This window comes from Haliotis rubra, unplaced genomic scaffold, assembly GCF_003918875.1.
Source record: "Haliotis rubra isolate DU_JTF1 unplaced genomic scaffold, ASM391887v1 Scf89, whole genome shotgun sequence".
In the NCBI taxonomy this organism is placed as follows: Eukaryota; Metazoa; Mollusca; class Gastropoda; order Lepetellida; family Haliotidae; genus Haliotis; species Haliotis rubra.
In genome coordinates this window covers 460,563-482,670 of record NW_025767623.1, presented here as the reverse complement: position 1 = coordinate 482,670, position 22,108 = coordinate 460,563, and the positions used below count along the sequence as shown (strand labels likewise).

Here is a 22,108-nt window from a genome sequence, read left to right as displayed (position 1 = left end):
GTTGTGTGTTTGTTGGTCAGTTATTGCAGTAGGGTTACAGAGAGGTTAATGTGTTAGTTGTAACAGTTACATATAGGTGTTGTAATTCAGTGACTGCTGTCTTCACGCCTGCTTGTTTGTCACTGTTGTCAAAGTTTACTCACCACAAGAATTATAGATTGTGACTGAGGTCAGTATTGTCTCTGCTTATTGATGTTTGTACCACAGCTGCAACAGGTGCCTTTCACTCTGCTTCACTTTTGTCATTGGTTTCTAGTGGCTCCCTGGTTGCAGGGTGAGAAGGTGTCATGGCACCCTTGTACCACGTTGAAAGTGTCATAGCACCCTTGCACCAAGCTGAGGGAGAGAGTCATGGCACCCTTGTACCAGGTTTAGGTGGTGTCAGGCACCATTGTACCTCTTTGAAACCATGTCATGGCACCCCTGTACCAGGTTGAGACAATGTCGTGACTCCTTTGTACCAGGTTGAGACAGCATCATGGCAACCTTGTACCAAGTTGTGGCAGTGTCATGGCACCCTTGCACCATGTTGAGACAGTGTCATGGCAACCTTGTATGAGGCTGTGATAATGTCATGGCACCCTTGTACCAGGTTGAGACAGTGTCATGGCAACCTTGTACCAGGTTGTGACAGTGTCATGGCACCCTTGTACCATGTTGAGACAGTGTCATGGCAACCTTGTACCAGGCTGTGACAGTGTCATGGCACCCTTGTACCAGGTTGAGACAGTGTCATGGCACCCTTGTTCCAGATTGGCTAAACACTGCCAATGTTTTGGTTGACTAGGTCTCACGCATGGAGCAGTACATACAACCTGCGGTCTAAGATAGTGTTCACCCTTGATATATGTGTTTCTCAGGATTATTCAAGGACACAAATCTTAACCTTCATTTTTATTTCAAGTTGTTCTTTCTCTAGGGGTAGCCTAGTGGGTAAAGCGTTGGCTCGTCACGCCGAAGACCCGGGTTCGATTCCCCACATGGGTACAATGTGTGAAGCCCATTTCTGGTGTCTCCTGCCGTGATGTTGCTGGAATATTGCTAAAAGCGGCGTAAAACCATACTCACTCACTCACTCTCTCTCAGCTATGTTGATAATTCTCTTTAATTATGATGATTGCCCATATGTACTATTAATAAGTAAGTTGTTTTACCAGGTACAACACTTTTGTTCATGTTTTGAGTTTTGATTGCTTTTGCATAATAATATTGAACTTTATATGTGCCTCTTTCTGCTCCACAGTAATTTTTGTACTGTTGCTTATAAAACTTATTATCTGATCTAATTTTTTATTAATACCAGTTTAATGCTATTGTTAAACATTTATGCATTTATCTGTGGTAGATAATTGTTATTGTGATAGCTGGATTCAAGAGTGAAGTCATGATGCTCTCAATGTAATATATGTTGGTCTTATGCAGGATTATTAAAGATTATTTTGTTTGATTCGTTTCAATGTTTAACATATATTTTATGATTAATTTCACCTAAGTTATTGAGTTGCCCAGTGAATCACTGATATTGTGACTTTTGTTTCTTGACTGTGCTGTGTTTGCGCCACACTCTCGCATGTTGCTGTATTTCATACAAACTGAAGAACATAATATTTCAGGACTCGGTAAGGCTTCTCGCTGTAGAAGCCTGCGTTAGCATTGCCTCCCTGTTGCCGCCCGATGACACGGAGCAGCTGGTCATGCCCACCCTCCGTCAAGCCGCAGAGGACAAGTCCTGGAGGGTCCGTTACATGGTGGCCGACAAGTTCACAGACGTAAGTCACTGACAGCCCACGGAGAAACAATGCCTGTTACATTACTTCAATGCTTGAACTGATAGGACACTGGTGGTAGTTGTGGTCGACAGGTTGTAAGTCACTGACAGGGGCTTGTGTCAGTACATACCAGTGTCCTGCAAGGTACACTCGCCACCCATCCCCCAAATGACCTGTACACCTGGCCAGTGTCAGTACATACCAATGTATGTCCAAGTACACTCACCACCCAACCCCAAATGACCAGTGCCCATGGCCAGTATCATTACATACCCATGTGTCAGTACATACCAATGTCTGTCCAAGTACACTCAACACCCAACCTCAGCCTAATTCACACCTAACCTTCCAATGACCTGTACCCCAGGCCTGTGTCAATGTGTACCCATGTCCTGCCAAGTACACTCATCACCCAACCTCCAAATGACCAGTACCCATGGCCGGTGTCCGTACATACCCATGTCCTGCCAAGTACACTCACCACCCAACCCCCAAATGACCAGTACCCATGGCCGGTGTCCGTACTTACCCATGTTTTGCCAAGTACACTCATCACCCAACCCCCACATGCCCAGTACCCATGGCGGTGTCCGTACATACCCATGTCTTGCCAAATTACACTCATCACCAACCCCATGCCCCTGTACCCATGGCGGTTATCCGTACATACCCATGTCTTGCCAAGTACACTCATCACCCAACCCCCAAAATGACCACTACCCATGGCCAGTGTCGGCCCATGGCGGTGTCCGTACATACCCATGTCTTGCCAGGTACACTCACCACCCAACCCCAAATGACCAGTACCCATGGCCAGTGTCATTACATACCCATGTCTTGCCAAGTACACTCACCACCCAACCCCCAAATGACCACTGCCCATGGCGGTGTCAGTACATACCCATGTCTTGCCAAGTACACTCACCACCCAACCCCCAAATGACCACTACCCATGGCCAGTGTCAGGACATACCCATGTCTTGCCAAGTACACTCATCACCCAACCCCAAATGACCACTGCCCATGGCCAGTGTCCAGACATACCCATGTCTTGCCAAGTACACTCACCACCCAACCCCAAATGACCAGTGCCCATGGCGGTGTCATTACATACCCATGTCTTGCCAAATTACACTCACCACCCAACCCCCAAATGACCAGTACCCATGGCGGTGTCCGTACATACCCATGTCTTGCCAAGTACACTCACCACCCAACCCCAAATGACCAGTACCTATGGCCAGTGTCAGTACATACCCATGTCTTGCCAAGTACACTCACCACCCAACCCCAAATGACCAGTACCCATGGCGGGTGTCATTACATAACCATGTCTTGCCAAGTACACTCACCACCCAACCCCAAAGACCACTGCCCATGGCGGTGTCGTACATACCCATGTCTTGCCAAGAACACTCACCACCCAACCCCAAATGACCAGTGCCCATGGCCGGTGTCCGTACATACCCATGTCTTGCCAAGTACACTCACCACCCAACCCCCAAATGACCAGTACCCATGGCCAGTGTCCGTACATACCCATGTCTTGCCAAGTACACTCACCACCCAACCCCCAAATGACCAGTACCCATGGCGATTGTCCATTACATAACCATGTCTTGCCAAGTACACTCACCACCCAACCCCCACATGCCCAGTACCCATGGCGGTGTCCGTACATACCCATGTCTTGCCAAATTGCACTCATCACCCAACCCCCAAATGACCACTACCCATGGCCAGTGTCCGTGACATACCCATGTCCTGCCAAGTACACTCATCACCCAACAACCAAATGACCACTGCCCATGGCGGTGTCGATTACATACCCATGTCTTGCCAAGTTACACTCACCACCCAACCCCAAATGACCAGTGCCCATGGCGATTGTCCGTACATACCCATGTCTTGCCAAGTACACTCACCACCCAACCCCAAATGACCACTGCCCATGGCCGGTGTCGAGTACATACCCATGTCTTGCCAAGTACACTCACCACCCAACCCCAAATGACCAGTGCCCATGGCGGTGTCGATTACATACCAATGTCTTGCCAAGTACACTCACCACCCAACCCCCAAATGACCACTACCCATGGCCAGTGTCGGTACATACCCATGTCCTGCCAAGTACACTCATCAACCAACAACCAAATGACCACTACCCATGGCCAGTGTCCGTGCATACCCATGTCTTGCCAAGTACACTCACCACCCAACCCCAAATGACCAGTGCCCATGGCGGTGTCCATTACATACCCATGTCTTGCCAGTACACTCACCACCCAACCCCAAATGACCACTGCCCATGGCGGTGTCCGTTACATACCCATGTCTTGCCAAATACACTCACCACCCAACCCCCAAATGACCGGTACCTATGGCCAGTGTCAGTACATACCCATGTCTTGCCAAGTACACTCACCACCCAACCCCAAATGACCAGTACCTATGGCCAGTGTCCGTACATAACCATGTCTTGCCAAGTACACTCACCACCCAACCCCAAAGACCACTGCCCATGGCCGGTGTCCGTGCTTACCCATGTCTTGCCAAGTACACTCACCACCCAACCCCCAAATGACCACTGCCCATGGCCGGTGTCCGTACATACCCATGTCTTGCCAAGTACACTCACCACCCAACCCCCAAATGACCAGTACCCATGGCCAGTGTCCGTACATACCCATGTCTTGCCAAGTACACTCCACCACCTCAACCCCCAAATGACCAGTACCCATGGCCGAGTGTCCGTGACATAACCATGTCTTGCCAAGTACACTCACCACCCAACCCCCAAATGACCAGTACCTATGGCCGGTGTCGTACATACCCATGTCCTGCCAAGTACACTCACCACCCAACCCCCAAATGACCAGTACCCATGGCCAGTGTCCGTACATACCCATGTGCTGCCAAGTACACTCACCACCCAACCCCCAAATGACCAGTACCCATGGCCAGTGTCCGTACATACCAATGTCCTGCCAAGTACTCTCACCACCCAACCCCCAAATGACCAGTACCCATGGCCAGTGTCAGTACATACCCATGCCCTGCCAAGTACACTCACCACCCAACCCCCACATGCCCAGTGCCCATGGCCAGTGTCAGTACATACCCATGTCCTGTCAAGTACACTCACCCTATCCTCACTCTTTACTGACCAATATCTCCCTGTGTGTTGCAGCTCCAGAAGGCGGTGGGTCCTGAGATCACCAAGAACGACCTGGTTCCAGCCTTCCAGAGTCTGTTGAAGGACTGTGAGGCTGAGGTCAGGGCTGCATCAGCTCATAAAGTCAAAGGTAGGTCAGGTGGGAAAGGGCCATTAAATAGGTAGGGAAATGACACGTAGGGGCGTTGAGGTAGCCTAGTGGTTAAAGCGTTGGCTCATCACGCCGAAGACCCGGGTTCGAAATCCCCACATGGGTACATTGTGTGAAGCCCATTTCTTGTGTCCCCCGCCGTGATGTTGCTGGAATATTGCTAAAAGCGACGTAAAACCAAACTCACTCACTCGCTCATTCACTCAATGACATGTATGTTAAGAATACCTGAACTTAGAGATGTATGTGCCCAAAAAGTAGTGCTGGAAAGAGTAGATGTAGTAACATTTTGAGTGTGCATATTTGGAAACATAAGTAGTTGGTCTTAGCTCTTTATCACGACTTCCTCTTGTATTAAATGTAAATGCTTTTCTTGGTTCATGCAGCTGATTACCTCATTACGATGACTGTTGTGTTTCAGATTTCTGCCAGAATCTGTCCCCAGATGTTCGCGAGAACATCATCATGACCAACATCCTTCCCTGCGTCAAGGACCTGGTTTCTGATGCCAACCAACATGTTAAGTCTGCTCTAGCCTCCGTCATCATGGGTCTCTCCCCGATACTAGGCAAAGACAAGTAAGTCTGCTCTAGCCTCCGTCATCATGGGTCTCTCCCCGATACTAGGCAAAGACAAGTAAGTCTGCTCTAGCCTCCGTCATCATGGGTCTCTCCCCGATACTAGGCAAAGACAAGTAAGTCTGCTCTAGCCTCCGTCATCATGGGTCTCTCCCCGATACTAGGCAAAGACAAGTAAGTCTGCTCTAGCCAGTATCATGGGTCTCTCCCGATACTAGATAGTCAGGCTTGCATCATGGGTCTCTCCCGATCCACTAGGCAAAGACAAGTGAGTCTGCTCTAGCCTCCATCATCATGGGTCTCCACCATACTAGGCAAAGACAAGTATGAGTGTGGAGTTAAACAATTACTAGAAACAAACAGTAATATGAGTGTGGAGTTAAACATGGGAAATATTCTGCCTGGACAGTTAGCTCAATGCATCTCTATGGCTTTAACAAACAAAACTTAAAAGCACACAAACTTTAATTCAATTTGAGTTGAATTTGATGTTTCATTTTGTGAATATCGATTAGTCTCCCGAGCTCATAAATGATCCCTGAAGCAAGCGAGATTGTTTGATTGTACTGGGAAGACCACTCTGATTTTAGAATGAAATGGTTATGCCTCCTCCAAGACAACTAAGTTTCAAATTAGCAAAGTGAGTTTCTCTATTCTGCACCCTTTCACTTTCCCTTATCTCTCGCTTTCCCCGCCCTCTTCGTTTGTAATCTCAGGACATTAATAACAGCATCAATAATTGATCAACTGTAATATGTGTTAAGTTGCATGTATTATTTTTGATGAAACATGAAGTGCTATGTACCATTATTAGTAATAATGATAATAAAAATAAAAAAAAGGAAAGAGATCATTTGATTGACTGATTAATTGATCAGTCGCTCCAGGACTACCGGCCGGTGAGGTAGCCTAATGGTTAAAGTGTTGGCTCGTCACGCCGAATACCCGGGTTCGAATCCCCACATGGGCACAATGTGTGAAGCCCATTTCTGGTGTCCCCTGCCGTGATGTTGCTGGAATATTGCTAAAAGCGGCGTAAAACCAAACTCAGTCAGTCAGTCAGTCCAGGACTACTTGTATGTGACACCCCCTTCCTTCCCCCAACCTGTATTACATATCTATATGAGTGACTTGATGTTCCCCATCTGTGTTGCAGCACAATAGAACACCTGCTCCCACTGTTCCTGTCCCAACTGAAGGATGAGTGCCCCGAGGTGAGACTCAACATCATCTCTAACCTGGACTGCGTCAACGAGGTGATCGGCATTGCCCAGCTGTCTCAGTCCCTGTTGCCCGCCATCGTGGAGCTGGCGGAGGACACCAAGTGGCGTGTCCGCCTCGCCATCATTGAGTACATGCCCCTCCTGGCCGGTCAACTTGTGAGTATCTCCAACACTTGGTTGTAACTTCAGTGATGACATTGAATAGGACTGACTGACATGGTCCAGATTGTGACAGGAATTATCGTCTTTGTCTGTCAGTCCTTGCTGAATAGGGGCGTTGGGGGTAGCCTAGTCATTAAACTGTTCGCTTGCTGAAGACCCGGGTTCAATTGACCATGTGGGTACAATGTGTGAAGCCCATTTCAGTTGTCCCCTGCTGTGATATTGCTGGAATAGTGCTAAAAGCAGCACAAAACCATACTCACTCATTCAAACTGGACTAGTGTTTCATCTCTTTCTTAGTGTTATGCTTGTCAAGCTGAAGACCCAGGTTCGATTCCCCACATAGGTACAATGTGTGACGCCCATTTCTGGTGTCACTCTTAATGTTACTTACCATCATGAGTTCACAAAATATTTTATGGTCAACTGGAAAATGTGTAACTGGATTGCTGCCAGCTTTTCAGTCACATAATTATTTACTAGCCTTGTCACACATTGTGGAATATTGCTGTGAGTGCTGCTTTGAAGACAACGACAACCGTACGTCAACCGTAACATTCTGTTTCTGCTTCCAGGGTGTGGAGTTCTTTGACGAGAAGCTAAATTCGCTGTGCATGACATGGCTGGTGGACCATGGTAAGTTTTGGTGGCAGTATTCATAACAAAACACACTGCTTCATGTGGTCATGGGTCCTGCTTCGTTTCAGTACTAAATTTTGTTCCTTGCCTGGCTCTCAGCATTAATGGGTAAAACAAGGACTAGTCGGCTCGGAGTCAGTATACTGTGTCTTAGTGGAGTATTCATGCTTAACTGCAGCATGGTATCTCAGTGAACTAGCCCAATAAAACCACGTTATGTCAGGCTAGTACAAGCAGCCACACATACACAAGCATGCATGTCGTCACATGAGCGAAATATTCTTAAGTACGACGTTAAACCCCATTTCACCTCATCTCACTTCAACACAGCTTGTATGCTTGAAGTAAAAGCTCGTGTTGGAATTATTTCCAGTGATTTGAAAGATTTGAAGAAATAAACTAATCTGAAAGACTAGGGTAACAAGCTGCTAACAAGCTGCTATCTTTCACCTTCAGTGTACGCAATCCGTGATGCAGCCACACAAAACCTGAAGAAGCTGGTGGAAAAGTTCGGAGTGGACTGGGCCCAGCAGACAGTCATCCCCAAAGTCCTTCAGATGGCTCGGGACCAGAACTACCTACACAGGATGACCTGTCTATTCTGTATTAACGTGAGTACCTTGATGCCTCATCCTCATGTATTCCACCCCCATGCCATGAATCATTCCAACCCCACCCCCGATCCCTTTTTCCTCCACCCCAAACCATCTGCCATGTCCTCAACCCCCACCCCTTGTCCTCGTCCTCTTCCCTCCCCTACCATCCGTCCCCTCATGTCCAACAACCCCACCACACCCAATCCTTCCTCACCCCTACCATCTGCCACCCCCAATGACATCCACCCCTACCCTACCCCCGACCCTATTGCTAGCTGTAACAAGCTGAATTAGGAACCTGTACACGACATGGTGGATATGTGACTGAATGGATTGGGTTGTCGAAGTGTTGCTCACACAGCATTGATGGCTACTCATAATATCGATCACTGGATTGTCTGTCCCAGAATATTTAACTCTTTTGGAAGATTCCTGAGTGTGTCATTAAACAACTTCAGCTTAGTATGCACGACAACCAGTTATTGGTAAAACACTTTGGGATCATTTTTATGAAGTGCAAATATCCTTGAATGAGTCCCATGTCTTTTTTTCAGTTATTGTCAGAGGCTTGCGGGTCGGATCTCACTCTGAAGCTCATGCTACCCACTGTCACTGGAATGGCAGGAGACGCAGTCGCTAATGTCAGATTCAACGTCGCCAAAACATTACAGAAATTAGGACCTTTATTTGACCAGTCGTAAGTTGTCATTGTCACTTCTTACCAACACAAAGTAATGAAGTCAAACTGACATGTAACCTGTGTTCCAAGTGCTAAAGGCCTGTGCCAAAACTATTTGAATCTAATAATCTGATTACTGGTGGGTTTTTTTAGGTGTATTTTTTATTATATAGGCACTTAATCGCTGATCTTTCCAAGGCCACCTAATTCAGAATTGACTAGTAATATTAAGTCACAAACCAGATGGTCAGGGTCCAGATCCATGAAGCATTTGTAGCACTACGGTATTCGTAAGCCTGTGATAAGCTATAGAGTTACGCCAGGTAAGGTTACGAATGCTCTGTGGATCGAGACCCTGGTGTGGAGTGTGTGGCTGTTTTGAGTTGTCTCCCCCTATTTTGTCAATGCATTACCTAACCACTCTTGGGGTCCAACAATTAGGATGCAGCCTGGTACTTAAAGGCTCAATATCACACATTTTCGACAATATTTTTGCCTTTATTATACATATTGGGGCATATGCACTCACTTTAGCTTCCTGTTGATGCAATAAAAAACTTACTGTCCCTTATGACTTGCCTGAAATCAATAATTGAAACTTCGAAGCGAACAGCTTCCAAACAGAGAACACTTGCCATATATGGAATGTAAACAACTGCTATGTACATCAAAAACATCGCACGCAGGGTTGACAGTGTTTGCCGAACTGGTTTCATTTATTCATTCAAACCTTTTAATTTAATGTTGTAATTTAGACGCATGAATTTTTGGGAATAAATTGTGGTGTGATATAGTGCCTTTAAACTGGTAGCTTGTCTTTCTAGGTTCATTATCCGTAGGGATAAAGAATTGTTGGAACCCTCAATATGGTGGTGATCATGATATTCCTGGTATGCGGTGTCCGTTCGCTGTAAAATCCATTTTGTTTTATTCACCAATTTGTTGGAACAGAAGCAGACATGCAGATGAACCCTTGATGTAATTTATGTGTGAATGAATAGTGTTGATGTGCTCCCACAACATCAGGGTTTGACACTCACTGATTTCTCCCACTTGCCAAGTGGGCATGTAGAAAAGTTAAACTACTTGCCCATCACAGATACTACTTGCCCCATGTTACTTATGGCATAGAAAGAACTAGACAAACAAAACACAGCAAGTGAAGAGTTTTAATGAATGAATTGAGGTTTGAAGTTGAAAAAATATGTACTTGCCACTCGGGCAAGCCTTTTAGCAATTTTACTTGCCCTGATTAATTAGTACTTGCCACGGCCAAGCGGACAAGCATGAGTGTCGAACCCTGAACATGGTGGCAGCTCATTACATCCATCACTGGATTGTCTGTCAACAGTTACTTAGTGCCAATGTTTGTGTTTGCAGGACGTGTCAGCAGCAGATCAAACCTTGTCTAGACAAACTGAAGTCTGATTCAGATATAGATGTACAGTATTTTGCCCTGGAAGCTCTTGATGGTGAGTGATGTCTGAAGTGTTCAGTGCCCTACCATGAGGGAAGGTGGGAGGGGGCGTGTGAAGTCACATGCTATGCGGACTGGTGACACAAGGTGGTGACGGTGTATGACCTGGCTGACTGTGTGCCACTGTGCCCTGTGCTTGTAAGACTAAATGGATCAGAGGTCACCCTGAAAGCATTACCTTTCATCATACCTTGGCTCAACACCCGTGAAGATCCGGGTTAGAATTGATCTTCAGTTACATAAGCTTGTCGTAAGAGGCAACTGACAGGATCGGGTGGTCAGACTTGCTGACTTGGTTGACACGTCATCGTATCCCAATAGCGTAGATCGATGCTCATGATATTGATCACTGGATTGTCTGGTCCAGACTTTATTATTTAAAGTCCGATGCCTTTTACTGATATAGCTGGAATACTGCTGAATATGACATTAAACAACAATCAACCTTGGCTCAAAATAGTAATCTAATCTTGTTCGTAAAAGCTTTATTTTTCCTTATCCTGACTCATGCTCTTTTGCTTGTCTTCTTCTTCTTGCTAACATAGTGGAACACTTGTATCTCCCTAATTGAAGCCCCTTCAATTTAAAATCACTAATTAGTATTCACCACGAAGTTACCTCCTTTCCACAAGCTGAACGAGGGCTTTCACCTCTACCCATGTGCCTCACTCTTCCTTCTTCGCCCAGTGAGCTGGACGAGAGCTTGTGTCTCCCCGACACACTATATCCTTTGAATTATATTTAGTTAGTTACCCTCGTGATAGACATCTATAGAGGTTTAGCTAGTATCCTTCAACGATTATATATTGATATTTAGTCGCTTTTCTACAGTTTAGTCAATGGACGCCGCGGTTTGTTTCAGTGGATTACGCTTGATGAAAATTCTGTACTATTGCAGATTACGCTTTTTATGCTGCTGCTGATCCGCCTTTAATATGATGTACGGCCATGTTTATTATATTCACATTGCAGTTGCGTACTAATTTATCCAATTCTACCTTTTATTAATATTTACTTTGGCGCTTTGGCACGACAGCAGATAGGTCGCTGCATGCAGAGTCTAGTATGACTGATACACCGAACCCTCGCCAGTCTACTGCTGTTGGCCACTTCTCCCGTGTGGTGTTCCGCTAGAGTGGTGGAGAGGTGTGGACGAGTCCGCCATCTCCAAGAAGCATCCTGCTTCCCCAGACATCCCATCGCCGCAGCAGAAGACTAGAGGGTTTTTCTACTACATCTCAACAACCGGTGACCGCTCCCATCGGGTTTTGGGCCTGTATGATGATCAGCCGGTCATCATACCGATGTACATCAAAGATTGACCGATGTCGGCACAGATCAGCATGCAGCCTGATGTACCAACGCAGATATGCGCGATCGCCCCTGAGGGTCCCATCATTACTAACACTCAACGCAGACGCCGCGACACCCAGGGCAGCGCCGACCTCTGAGGGAAAATCAACGGTCTACTAGGACTTTCTCAACCGAGATTGTTCCAGCCGATGACCTGGACCTCTACGATGATCAGCTGATCATCATCCCCGACGACGCCACAAGAAACGACCGGTGATTATTACAACGACATCAGCAGAGATCACCATGCAGCCTGATGCCTCTACACTGATGTCGGACGATTTTCCCGTGGACCCTCCATTAACACCGCAGATAAAGCACCGACGCACTTCGCCGCAGACCATCCCAGAAGACATGATGCGACAAATTATGAACATCATGGAGGACCAATATCTGCGCGTAGCAGGGTCCGAAGTTTTCGCTGGCTCTCCAACGTGACAGCACCCCAGAGGCACCCCCGCCAACGAGCAGCCAGGACGATGTCACCTTCGCTGGGAAGTCACGGACCACCTTGACGGCGACCTAGATGTACAGCTTCGCTAAGGCCTTCGGCGCGGAAAGGACCTAGATGTACAGCCTTCGCTAAGGCGAAAGAACCTAGATACAGCCTTCGGACTTCGCGCAAGGCAGGATAGATCATCACCTTTTGGCGCGTTTCATCCCTAGATGTGGACTCGACCATCAGACATCACGGAAGCCTTCGCTGAAGGTCATATCGCCGCTCCTCGACCGACGCAGAGGAAGCTTCGCTAAGGCATGCCAAGGACACCTGAATCCAGATCATCATCATCTAGAAGGACATCGAGGGACTATACAAGAGCTTCACAAACTATCAACGCTCCTCACAAGTCTCCGAGAAGATCAACCCATAGACAAGTTGATCATCGATATCAAGTATAAGAACTACAATCGTGATATTGGTTCTGTTGAATCCATGACGAGACGTGATGTTCGCTGGCCTAAATAGATCTAGAACGATCAATTAGACACTTATCACCAGACTTCGTGAATACTCCACTTCTGAATATGATAAGATGATCCATGCGCCCTATTTAGGCAAGCGCCACGATCCCACATCCTGTTAAACACAGAGGCTGTTCACGGCAAGCCATATATATATTTATATATATATATATATATATATACTAATCGGCTTTGATTCGACACCTTCGCGATGGTCGCTAAGGCTAAGTGGCTCCAAGTCTACTTCACCCAGAAGATCTAGAAGGGATACTTCGAGAACTTCGCTAAGTCTCCGGGCGCTCACCGAGGAAGTCTCCTCCAAGGTTTCCATATACTAGCCACTCGCCATATATAGCTACTGCGCCAGTCCGTTTCAAGACGCCGCATAAGTTGATTATCAACTGTATGCCAGATGCCGCCTATAAGCCTACGCTAAGATAATTGCTCAGGCTATTTACAACACAGAACGCCGCTGTATTATTAGTCAACGACATTTCATAGATCTTCACAGAAATCAACTATTCCGTGATAAATTGCTAATATACAATCCCGACGACGATACGATTATCTACATGCGACCATTACGCATATCTGCAGACAATTCAATATCGAAATTGAACAGCAGCCTTGTTACAGCGAGTATAACTCTTAATCGCAAAAGTTTCTGAGAAGAAATATGTACAAGTTCAACGCTAATTCTACAATTATGACGATACATTCATGTATACAGTCTACAAGCTCACAACTTGCAAGTTGTTTATACCCTTATATATAAGGAAGTCGGAATTATATTCAAAACTGAAATTACTTTCACGACAACCAGGAAAATAACCTACCCAGCATAAAATTACAGAGCGAGATTTTTCATACCGGAGGTTTCAAGCTGTTACCATTAACCCTCAAACACGCGGGTCACCGGATAACTTCGAAGCTACGGTGAAGACCGACGCTTATGCTAATATCAACGACGACAAGAATTTATTCAAGGTGGGTTTTTCCCGCTACACCGTGACATCACAGCTGGTATTATACAGAATCAAAATGCCTTGTTCTGATTGGACCATGAGGGACAACGACCTACACAGAGGTCGATCTCTATTCACAGTTCAAGACTTACGCCACAAGTGACAACTATATATCAGTGAACGAAAGCAAGCCTCATTACAGTCCAGTTAACCTGAACATTCATGATTAGACTGCCTTTCTTCAGTTAGAGACCTCCCCTGTCAAGTTAAGACGAGGGATCGGCAGTCAGGCGATTTTACATAAAGTTCAACGAGGACAGACACACCTGGTTGTGCACCTACATCATCAAGGACTTCGCAGCTTAATTACCTAGACGAAAGATACAAGTGGATCTAAATCCACAGCTTCAGACTACAGCTGAATTTCATCAAGCCAATTAACACAACTAGATGGTTAGTAAACCTACTAAACTTCTGTTTGGAGAATAAACGGAAATTTCACTTCAACCTGGGGATATGAATATAGTGTTCCAACACCTCACAAGTGAGGTTTATGAACACGCCTGGATGATATACTTGGACCCCATGATACGATGATTCTATCAAGATGGCCAGCAAGAGCACTGTAAATTTATCTCCACCAAACCAAACAGGAGGAAAAAATGCAACAGATTATTTTCTCTATCATCAACTTACGCAGAGTGAAGTCTCATGTATTATATCTCCATTTGGATCAGAACTGTCATACTACGCGCATATGGATGGACCTATTCCACCCTCCATGAGCTTAATACTCATGATATTATAGCTTAACTTCTACAATTGTTGTACACAAATATGATTGAAATAATGGAGGGTTTATTTCTGAAACTGATATGGTGGTTGCAAACCATTATCTGAGAGATATCACCACCGAGGACGCCTCAGGTATACACCAATTGATCCCATGGTCCTCAGACAACAGCTGACAGTTCTCTCGAGAAGATAAGTCAATCTAACAGATTTTTACTTATCTTATAACAATACTAAATAGCTTCATGCTATATATAATTTACTTAAGTTCCTTTTATCATCACAGTACTATGATTATTACATCATACAATATATAAGTTAACAACTCTACAGAGTTTGTTATTATATATATTTACCTTAAGTTATTCATATCTTAAGAGTAATACTATGGTTACATGATAAATGCATTAGCTAACAAACTCTACAGAGTTTTTGGCTATTTTATACATAGCTTAAGTTAATTAAGCTAACAAACTCTACGGAGTTTTACTATTATATAGGTAACTTAAGCTAATTATACCTTAAGCATAGTACTATACTCATATTATTAAAATATATTGGCTAACAAACTCTAAGGAGTTTTGCTATTATATATAGGTAGCTTAAGCTTATTCATATCTTAAGCTTAGTACTATGTTTATATCATATAAGTAGATTAGCTAACAAACTCTAAAGAGTTTTTGCTATTTGGCTTAAGTATCATCATATTTCTAAGCAATATGGTTATATTATAACATGTATTAGCTAACAAACTCTACAGAGTTTTAGCTATTATATATGTAACTTAAGCTTATTCATATCTTAAGCTTAGTACTATGTTTATATCATATAGGTATATTAGCTATCAAAACTCTAAAAGAGGGTTTTGCTATTATATATTTCATTAAGTTTTATCATATTTTAAGCTTTATGGTTACATTATAACATGTATTAGCTAACAAACTCTACGGAGTTCTTGCTATTATATATGTAGCTTAAGTTTTCCTTCATAAGCTCAATACTAGGTTTATATCATAGCTAACAAACTCTAAAGGGTTGTTTTCACTATTATACAATTAGCTTAAGTTTTCATCATATCTTAAGCAGTATGTTTACATTATAAAGCAGATTAGCTAACAAAACCCGACGGAGTTTTGTTATTATATATATATAGCTTAAGTTTCATCATAACTTAAGCTCAGTACTATGTTTTTAACATAAAAGTATATTAGTTAATAAACTCTAAGGAGTTTATTTTGCTATATACATTTAGCTTAAGTCTAATCTTATCTTAAGCTTAGTACTATGGTTACACTATAAACATATTAGCTAATAAACTCTACAGAGTTTTTTATTATATATGTAGCTTAAGTTAATAATATCTTAAGCACAATACTATACTCATATTGTAAAATATATTAGCTAACAAACTCTACGGAGTTTTGCTATTATATATGTAGCTTAAGTTCATTATATCTTAAGCACACTACTATACTCATATTGTAAAATATATTAGCTAACAAACTCTAATGGAGTTTTGCTATTATATATGTAGCTTAAGTTAATTATATCTTAAGCACACTACTATACTCATATTGTAAAAATATATTAGCTAACAAAACCCTACAGAGTTTTGCTATATATATGTAGCTTAAGTTAATTATATCTTAAGCTCAGTACTATACTAATATTATAAAAATATATTAGCTAACAAACTCTACAGAGTTTGGCTATTATATATGTAGCTTAAGTTAATTATAGCTTAAGCACAGTACTATACTCATATTATAAAAATATATTAACTAACAAACTCTACAGAGTTTTTGCTATTATATATGTAGCTAAAGCTTATTCATATCTTAAGCTCAGCATTATATCTATATCATATAAGTATATTAACTAACAAACTCTAAAGAGTTTGCTATTATATAATTAGCTTAAGTTTAATCATATCTTAAGCTTAGTACTATGTTATATCTTAAAGTATTTTAGCTAACAAACTCTAAGGAGTTTATACTAGCATATTAACAAGCTTAAGTCTATTAGTCTTAAGCATTGTATTAATGTTATATATACTTTATCATAATAAGTACATGGTAATAACCTTTATATGGCAGCTGATAAGTTAGCAGCAGGAATTCATCAGTTCAGTGCCTTTATGAAGTTCCCATAGGGTTATTACAATCATCACAGTTCAAATCACTAATTATTAAAAATCCAAAGTATTAGATATTCCCACCTCCGTCTGTAGGATGCTACAAGCAAGCAGAGAGCATGAGTCAGGATAAGGAAAAATATGTAATTTTTGGAGTAAAATTGATATTTTATACTTATCCTGACTCATGAGGTCAGCCCTCCCATCCTCCCCAAATAACACTTTGGATTTCCTGTAAATTCAAATGTTGGGCTCAGTATATGAGGAGAGAGTGAGGCACATGGGTAGAGGGTGGCCCTCGCTCCCGCTTGTGGAAAGGAGGTAACCGTGGTGAATACTAATTAGTGATTTTAAATTGAAGGAGGTAACTTCAATTAGTAGGGGAGATACAAGTGTTCCACTATGTTCGCAAGAAGAAGAAGAAGACAAGCAAAAAGAGCATGAGTCAGGATAAGTATAAAATATCAATTTTACTCCAAAAATTACATGCTTTTTCTCTGTGAACATTGGTGTAAGCTTGTCAAGTACCTGTTCGCTTTTTCTTGTTTTGTGCTGACATGTGAAGACTTTTCAAATATTTTTCCATTCTTTCTATTAACACAAAACTATTTTGAAGTCACCCTTGTTTGTTTTGATCAATGTTATTTGGTAATAACCAGCGTATCAGGTTTTAATTGAAATACGATCTTTGCAGGAGACCGCTTAGTTTAAGGTTGAAGGAGTCCTTGTTCAGTCTGTTCAAATTCATTTTCGAATATTGGTGGTAATATAGGCTGGGCCTTGTTGACAAGAGAAGGCTTACTTATTTTTAGCCTACCTGGCATAACTTGCTCTTGGTGTTATTTTCAATAGTTTCAGAGAAATGTTAATGTAAACATTGAATGACCAAGCATACAGGCGTAAATACATCATTACTAGACTTGTGATTCAGACCACCACTGACTAGTGACTGGAGATTCAAGTGTAGATAATGCTTATTATACTAATACCCGTGAAGATCCGGATTAGAACCCATGCTTGTCGTAAGAGACGACTAAGAGGATCGGGTGGTCAGGGTCGCTGACTTGATTGACACATGTCATTGTATCCCAATTGCGTAAATTGATGTTCATGGATTGTCTGGTTCAGACTCGATTCTTTAAAGACTGCAGTTATGGCTGGAATATTCGCGAGTGTACACAATGAACAAATCAAGTCAAAGACACAATGCTGTACCCATGTTTTTATTGTATAGATGCACACAGTCTGGGATCACTGTCAGTGACCTTGACATTGATTGTTGCATTAGTTCTTTGAGTTCTTTGATATTTGTCCTAAACAGTGTGAGATAGTTTGGCTACTAACAGCTTCTTCCAAAGTATTCTTTGATCATATGGGTGGTTTTCCTAATCATGCTAATTCTGGCTGATGTGATAATTAACTCCATTGACTCCATAATTAACTCCATGGAGTTGTCTGGTATTGAATTATTGTTGGATTTAGTAGCTATTTTTAAGTATATGTGTCACTCCTCTAGGCTGGTGTTGTTGGATATTTAGAAACACTGTCTTGATTCCAGGTAGAGTAGATCACCAGTACCCCCCATCCATCACCCACCGCCCTCCCCAGCTTTCTGTGAGCGGGGACTAGGGTGGTGTCGTCATTTTTGCATGAATTCTTGCCAGAAAGTTCCAGAAATAGTAGATCCCAATACCCCCTCCTATCAGCCACCCCGGTGTCCTCCCATTTGTGAGAACTCCCAGTTGTGAGACACATTAATTAATGGTTCAGTGCACATAGGTGGTGTTTCCACATCCCTACGATGAAAGTGGGAACAGCCCAGTTGTTGAAGAGTACCCACAGGAGGCATAGTTCATTGATGAGTTGATTAATGAAATAGATTATCAAAGATTATATTTACACAGAAGAAATAGTTCATTAAATATTTTATTTATTCAGAAGAATATGTAATTATGATAACACATTTTTATTGACTATTATGAAGTTTGAAAGTCATTTTTGTTTAAACATATTTTATTATTTATGAAAATGAATTGGGATTGGTGAACAAGCATTACTGCTTATGTTAACACCGCTTCCCATGCAACATAAAATACAAAATGAAATGGAGGATGTGACGTCATCGATATTTACTTTTGCATAAATATATTTTTAAGTACATATAAAAAAAGTAAGTTTCATTTAGTTACCTCCTAAAGATTCATCGCAAATCAGTAATTAACTAGGGTTAATCCATTCTATCAGACAAGGGAGTATGATGTGTTTTCTTTGTTAATTACCTAGTCCACTGTCTTATAACTGGGAGTCTCACAATTGGGAGTTCTCGCAAATGGGAGTAGACCGCCACACCACTGCTAGCTGCTACAACTAGAGTGGTAATGTCTGTTATGCATAATCGCTGTCATAATTTCAAGAAAAGAAAATGTGGCTCATGTAAATATATTTTGAAATATTGTAGTCAAATACACAGGAAATATGTGTCATGTAAAACATTGTGTACATGCATTATCTCAAGCCGTTGAAGGCAGCTTGATATTGCTTATATTCCCCATGTTGATGTGATATGTTGGCCATAATTGCCAGGAGACCTGACACTGTGTTTCTCATGTTTCAGCCCTGAAGCTGTCTGCATAAGCTAACCTAATTTGTGATGTGAGTATTTCATTTTCGCTGTAGTTTCGCGAACATAGAAACCGACACTGATATTCTTGTCTTTCTGTTGATGTGATTGTTGCTGTGCTGTGACTGAAGGCAATACCTCGCTATGACATCCCAGAGGTCTCAGGTTTAAGATCACAACTCCCCTACTTTTACATAGGCACAATAGTTGAAGTGCTAAGAGGACATTGTGGAACTGGAGGTAGAATAATTTGAAGTGGTTTTGAACATTAGCAAGTATTGTGCTGGAGTGCTGGAACTATGAATAATTTGACTTGATATGCTGTTTGTTATCAATCTGCAATGATATGATCTCAGAAACGTGGTGTCTGTATGTTCTTGTTGGTCTGAACTTAAGATTCTAAAATATGTGCAGATGAGAAGATTCATTTCAGTAGTTGGCCACCTCCATTCCAGACCAGTGATGATCTGGGTTAGAATTGATCCTCAGCAACCCATGATTGTCGTAAGAGGCGACTAATGGGATCGGGTGGTCAGACTCGCTGACTTGTTTGACACATGTCATCGTATCCCAATTGCGTAGATGTTTGTGCTGTTGATCACTGGATTGTTTGGTCTAGTCTCTATTATTTACAGACTGCTGCCATATAGCTGGAATATTGCTGAGTGCGGCGTTAAATAACAAACGAACAAATCTAGTTGTGAGAACGTTTTCCTGGAGAATGAATGGTCTGTTAGTCTTGACATAATTGACTGTCGTGATAAAACTGAAAGTTTTCACACTGACCATCTCTCAGTTAGTCATTGTCATACACTACAATTGTTTTGTTCAGTGGTGGGGGGGGTAGTCTAATGGTTAATGTGTCCGCGCATCATGGACCCGGGTTCGATTCCCCGCATGGGTACAATGTGTGAAGCCCATTTCTGGTGTCCCCTGCTGTGTTATTGCTAGAATATTGCTAATAGCGGCGTAAAACCATACTCACAGACCCACTATTTTATTCAGCTGTGGGTGTACAAAATGTAACCGATATTTCTTGTTTCTTCTTGCAGCTGTTGTGGCGAGGTTCCCGTGGCGACACCTGTGATGATCAACAAAGTCTTCGCGACAGGAACCTCGGCCGTCCCGGAGTAGCTCGGCAAGCAGCTTGGAGGAGACTGTGTAACTTGCTAATATCGTTATAATTACTGTAGTGAGATATATGGACGGATGGACACGCACACCCGTGTGCTGCTTCCCAAAGACTGGATTACCTACTGTGTTTTGTGTCACGTGACCGATGTAGCCAGAGTGGGAAGATGCTCAGCAATACAGAGCTCCCTCCACAGGGCTCGGGCAAGATGAACAATTGTATAAAGATCCTTCCCTGTATGATGATCAATTCTTGGACTTTTTAAAAAATACAGTTCTTTACTTGACAAACTTCCTCAGCCGTATTGGAAATCCTCAGCTTTGGTATCAGTTTGTTATCAATTTGCGTTGTTTATGAGTTTCTTGTACTTAAACATGGTATGTTCTGTGCCGGAGAATGAATAGGTGATGACATTCTTTCTTATCAGGAACGTGCAACCACTATTTTATTTTGGGGAACAAGGTTTTCTGTGTTTTCATTTTTTATCAAAAAGGGCAGATAATATATAATTCAAAGATCTATTAAAAATTAAATAAAACACTGCCTTCAATTGAAAGTTGTTTTCAATTCAAAAGCAATAAAACTAGAGTGAATTTTGGATAATCAGTTGCATATCATTTGTCTTTATTCTTATTATTTATTAATTTGTTTATGTAATCAAATTCACTGTAGATAAAAAAAATACATACATCCAGATAAATTAAACGTTTGATGAATGAGAAATAATTGCAATCAAATAATGAAGTGAAATAGTTACAATGCATTAAAATTTTAAATTTAACTAAAAGTGAAACAGCTTGCCTCTTAAAGTGTTATCCTGTTATTTTCATCACATTTTCTAATCAGTTTTTGTAATCGAATGAGGATGTACTAATAAGTCTTGTGATGTTATGTTTGTATCCGTCACGGATGAGGAAGCCTGTCAGATGTACGTACAAGGCCGTGTTGTTGGTAGCGAGGTGTTGTGGCGATTTAATTCTGCTTCTATTTGTCTCTCTTCTCTCATGTCGTCACATAGCCCCGCGCCGCTTCACCGTGGCGCTGTCACTGTCACCACAGCCACATGTATTGTAATATCACCTGACTCATGTTATTTGCAGCTCCCATGTTCCAGTGAACAGATTGTAATAAAATGTTGAATGTGTCACTCTGCTTTTGTTGTTGCTGGAAGTGGTTGGTTGGTTGGTTGGTTTGTTTGTTGGGTTTCCTATTTAACGCCTCTCTCAGCAATATTCCAGTGATCAACAGCATTAGCATCAATCTACGCAAATTGGGATACCAAGTCAGCGAGCCTGACCACCTGATCTCAAGCATCTTCAACAAGCATGGGTTCTAACCCAGATCTTCATGGGTAGATGCCGTGTTCACGAATAGCCTCTGACCCTTCGGACAAATCCGGCAGATTTGCCAATGGTCGATAGAAGTCTACAACCCACCAGCCCCAGTGTCTTACTGTATATTTCACAATGACTTTGACTGAAGTTGTGTATATGTGACGTTTGTTTGTTTATAAATCTTATGTTTGTTAATAATTTCAATGCCAATTATAAGAAATGTTAAATCTGAAATGTGTGTTTAATTTTATTCCATGGGTCCTGTGAATTTTCAGTAGGTCAGACATCTGAAACTTACAGGACCCAATCTCCTGTTACTTTGAAACACCATTCGTGAACACTGTAGGTGAGATGTAAGTTGACCAG

General features: G+C 42.5%; 1 protein-coding gene across 4 annotated transcripts in view; it reads left to right on the top strand.

Annotated features, from left to right (window-relative positions):
- Nucleotides 1–21,555, top strand: part of LOC124263555 (serine/threonine-protein phosphatase 2A 65 kDa regulatory subunit A alpha isoform-like) — a 37,540-nt gene extending 15,985 nt beyond the window's left edge. For 2 of the 4 annotated variants that reach the window (XM_046698216.1, XM_046698215.1), the window contains exons 7-16: nucleotides 1,614–1,769; nucleotides 4,960–5,074; nucleotides 5,517–5,673; nucleotides 6,830–7,052; nucleotides 7,634–7,694; nucleotides 8,154–8,308; nucleotides 8,848–8,990; nucleotides 10,353–10,444; nucleotides 19,271–19,308; nucleotides 20,329–21,555. In XM_046698216.1, coding sequence (XP_046554172.1) covers nucleotides 1,614–1,769; nucleotides 4,960–5,074; nucleotides 5,517–5,673; nucleotides 6,830–7,052; nucleotides 7,634–7,694; nucleotides 8,154–8,308; nucleotides 8,848–8,990; nucleotides 10,353–10,444; nucleotides 19,271–19,290 — 1,122 coding nt within the window. In that variant the 3' untranslated portion in view covers nucleotides 19,291–19,308; nucleotides 20,329–21,555. Of the gene's footprint in view, nucleotides 1–1,598; nucleotides 1,770–4,959; nucleotides 5,075–5,516; nucleotides 5,674–6,829; nucleotides 7,053–7,633; nucleotides 7,695–8,153; nucleotides 8,309–8,847; nucleotides 8,991–10,352; nucleotides 10,445–19,270; nucleotides 19,309–20,328 lie in introns of all 4 variants that reach the window. The other 2 variants (XM_046698214.1, XM_046698213.1) reach the window with 1 other exon arrangement.
- The last annotated feature ends 553 nt before the right edge of the window (nucleotides 21,556–22,108 follow it).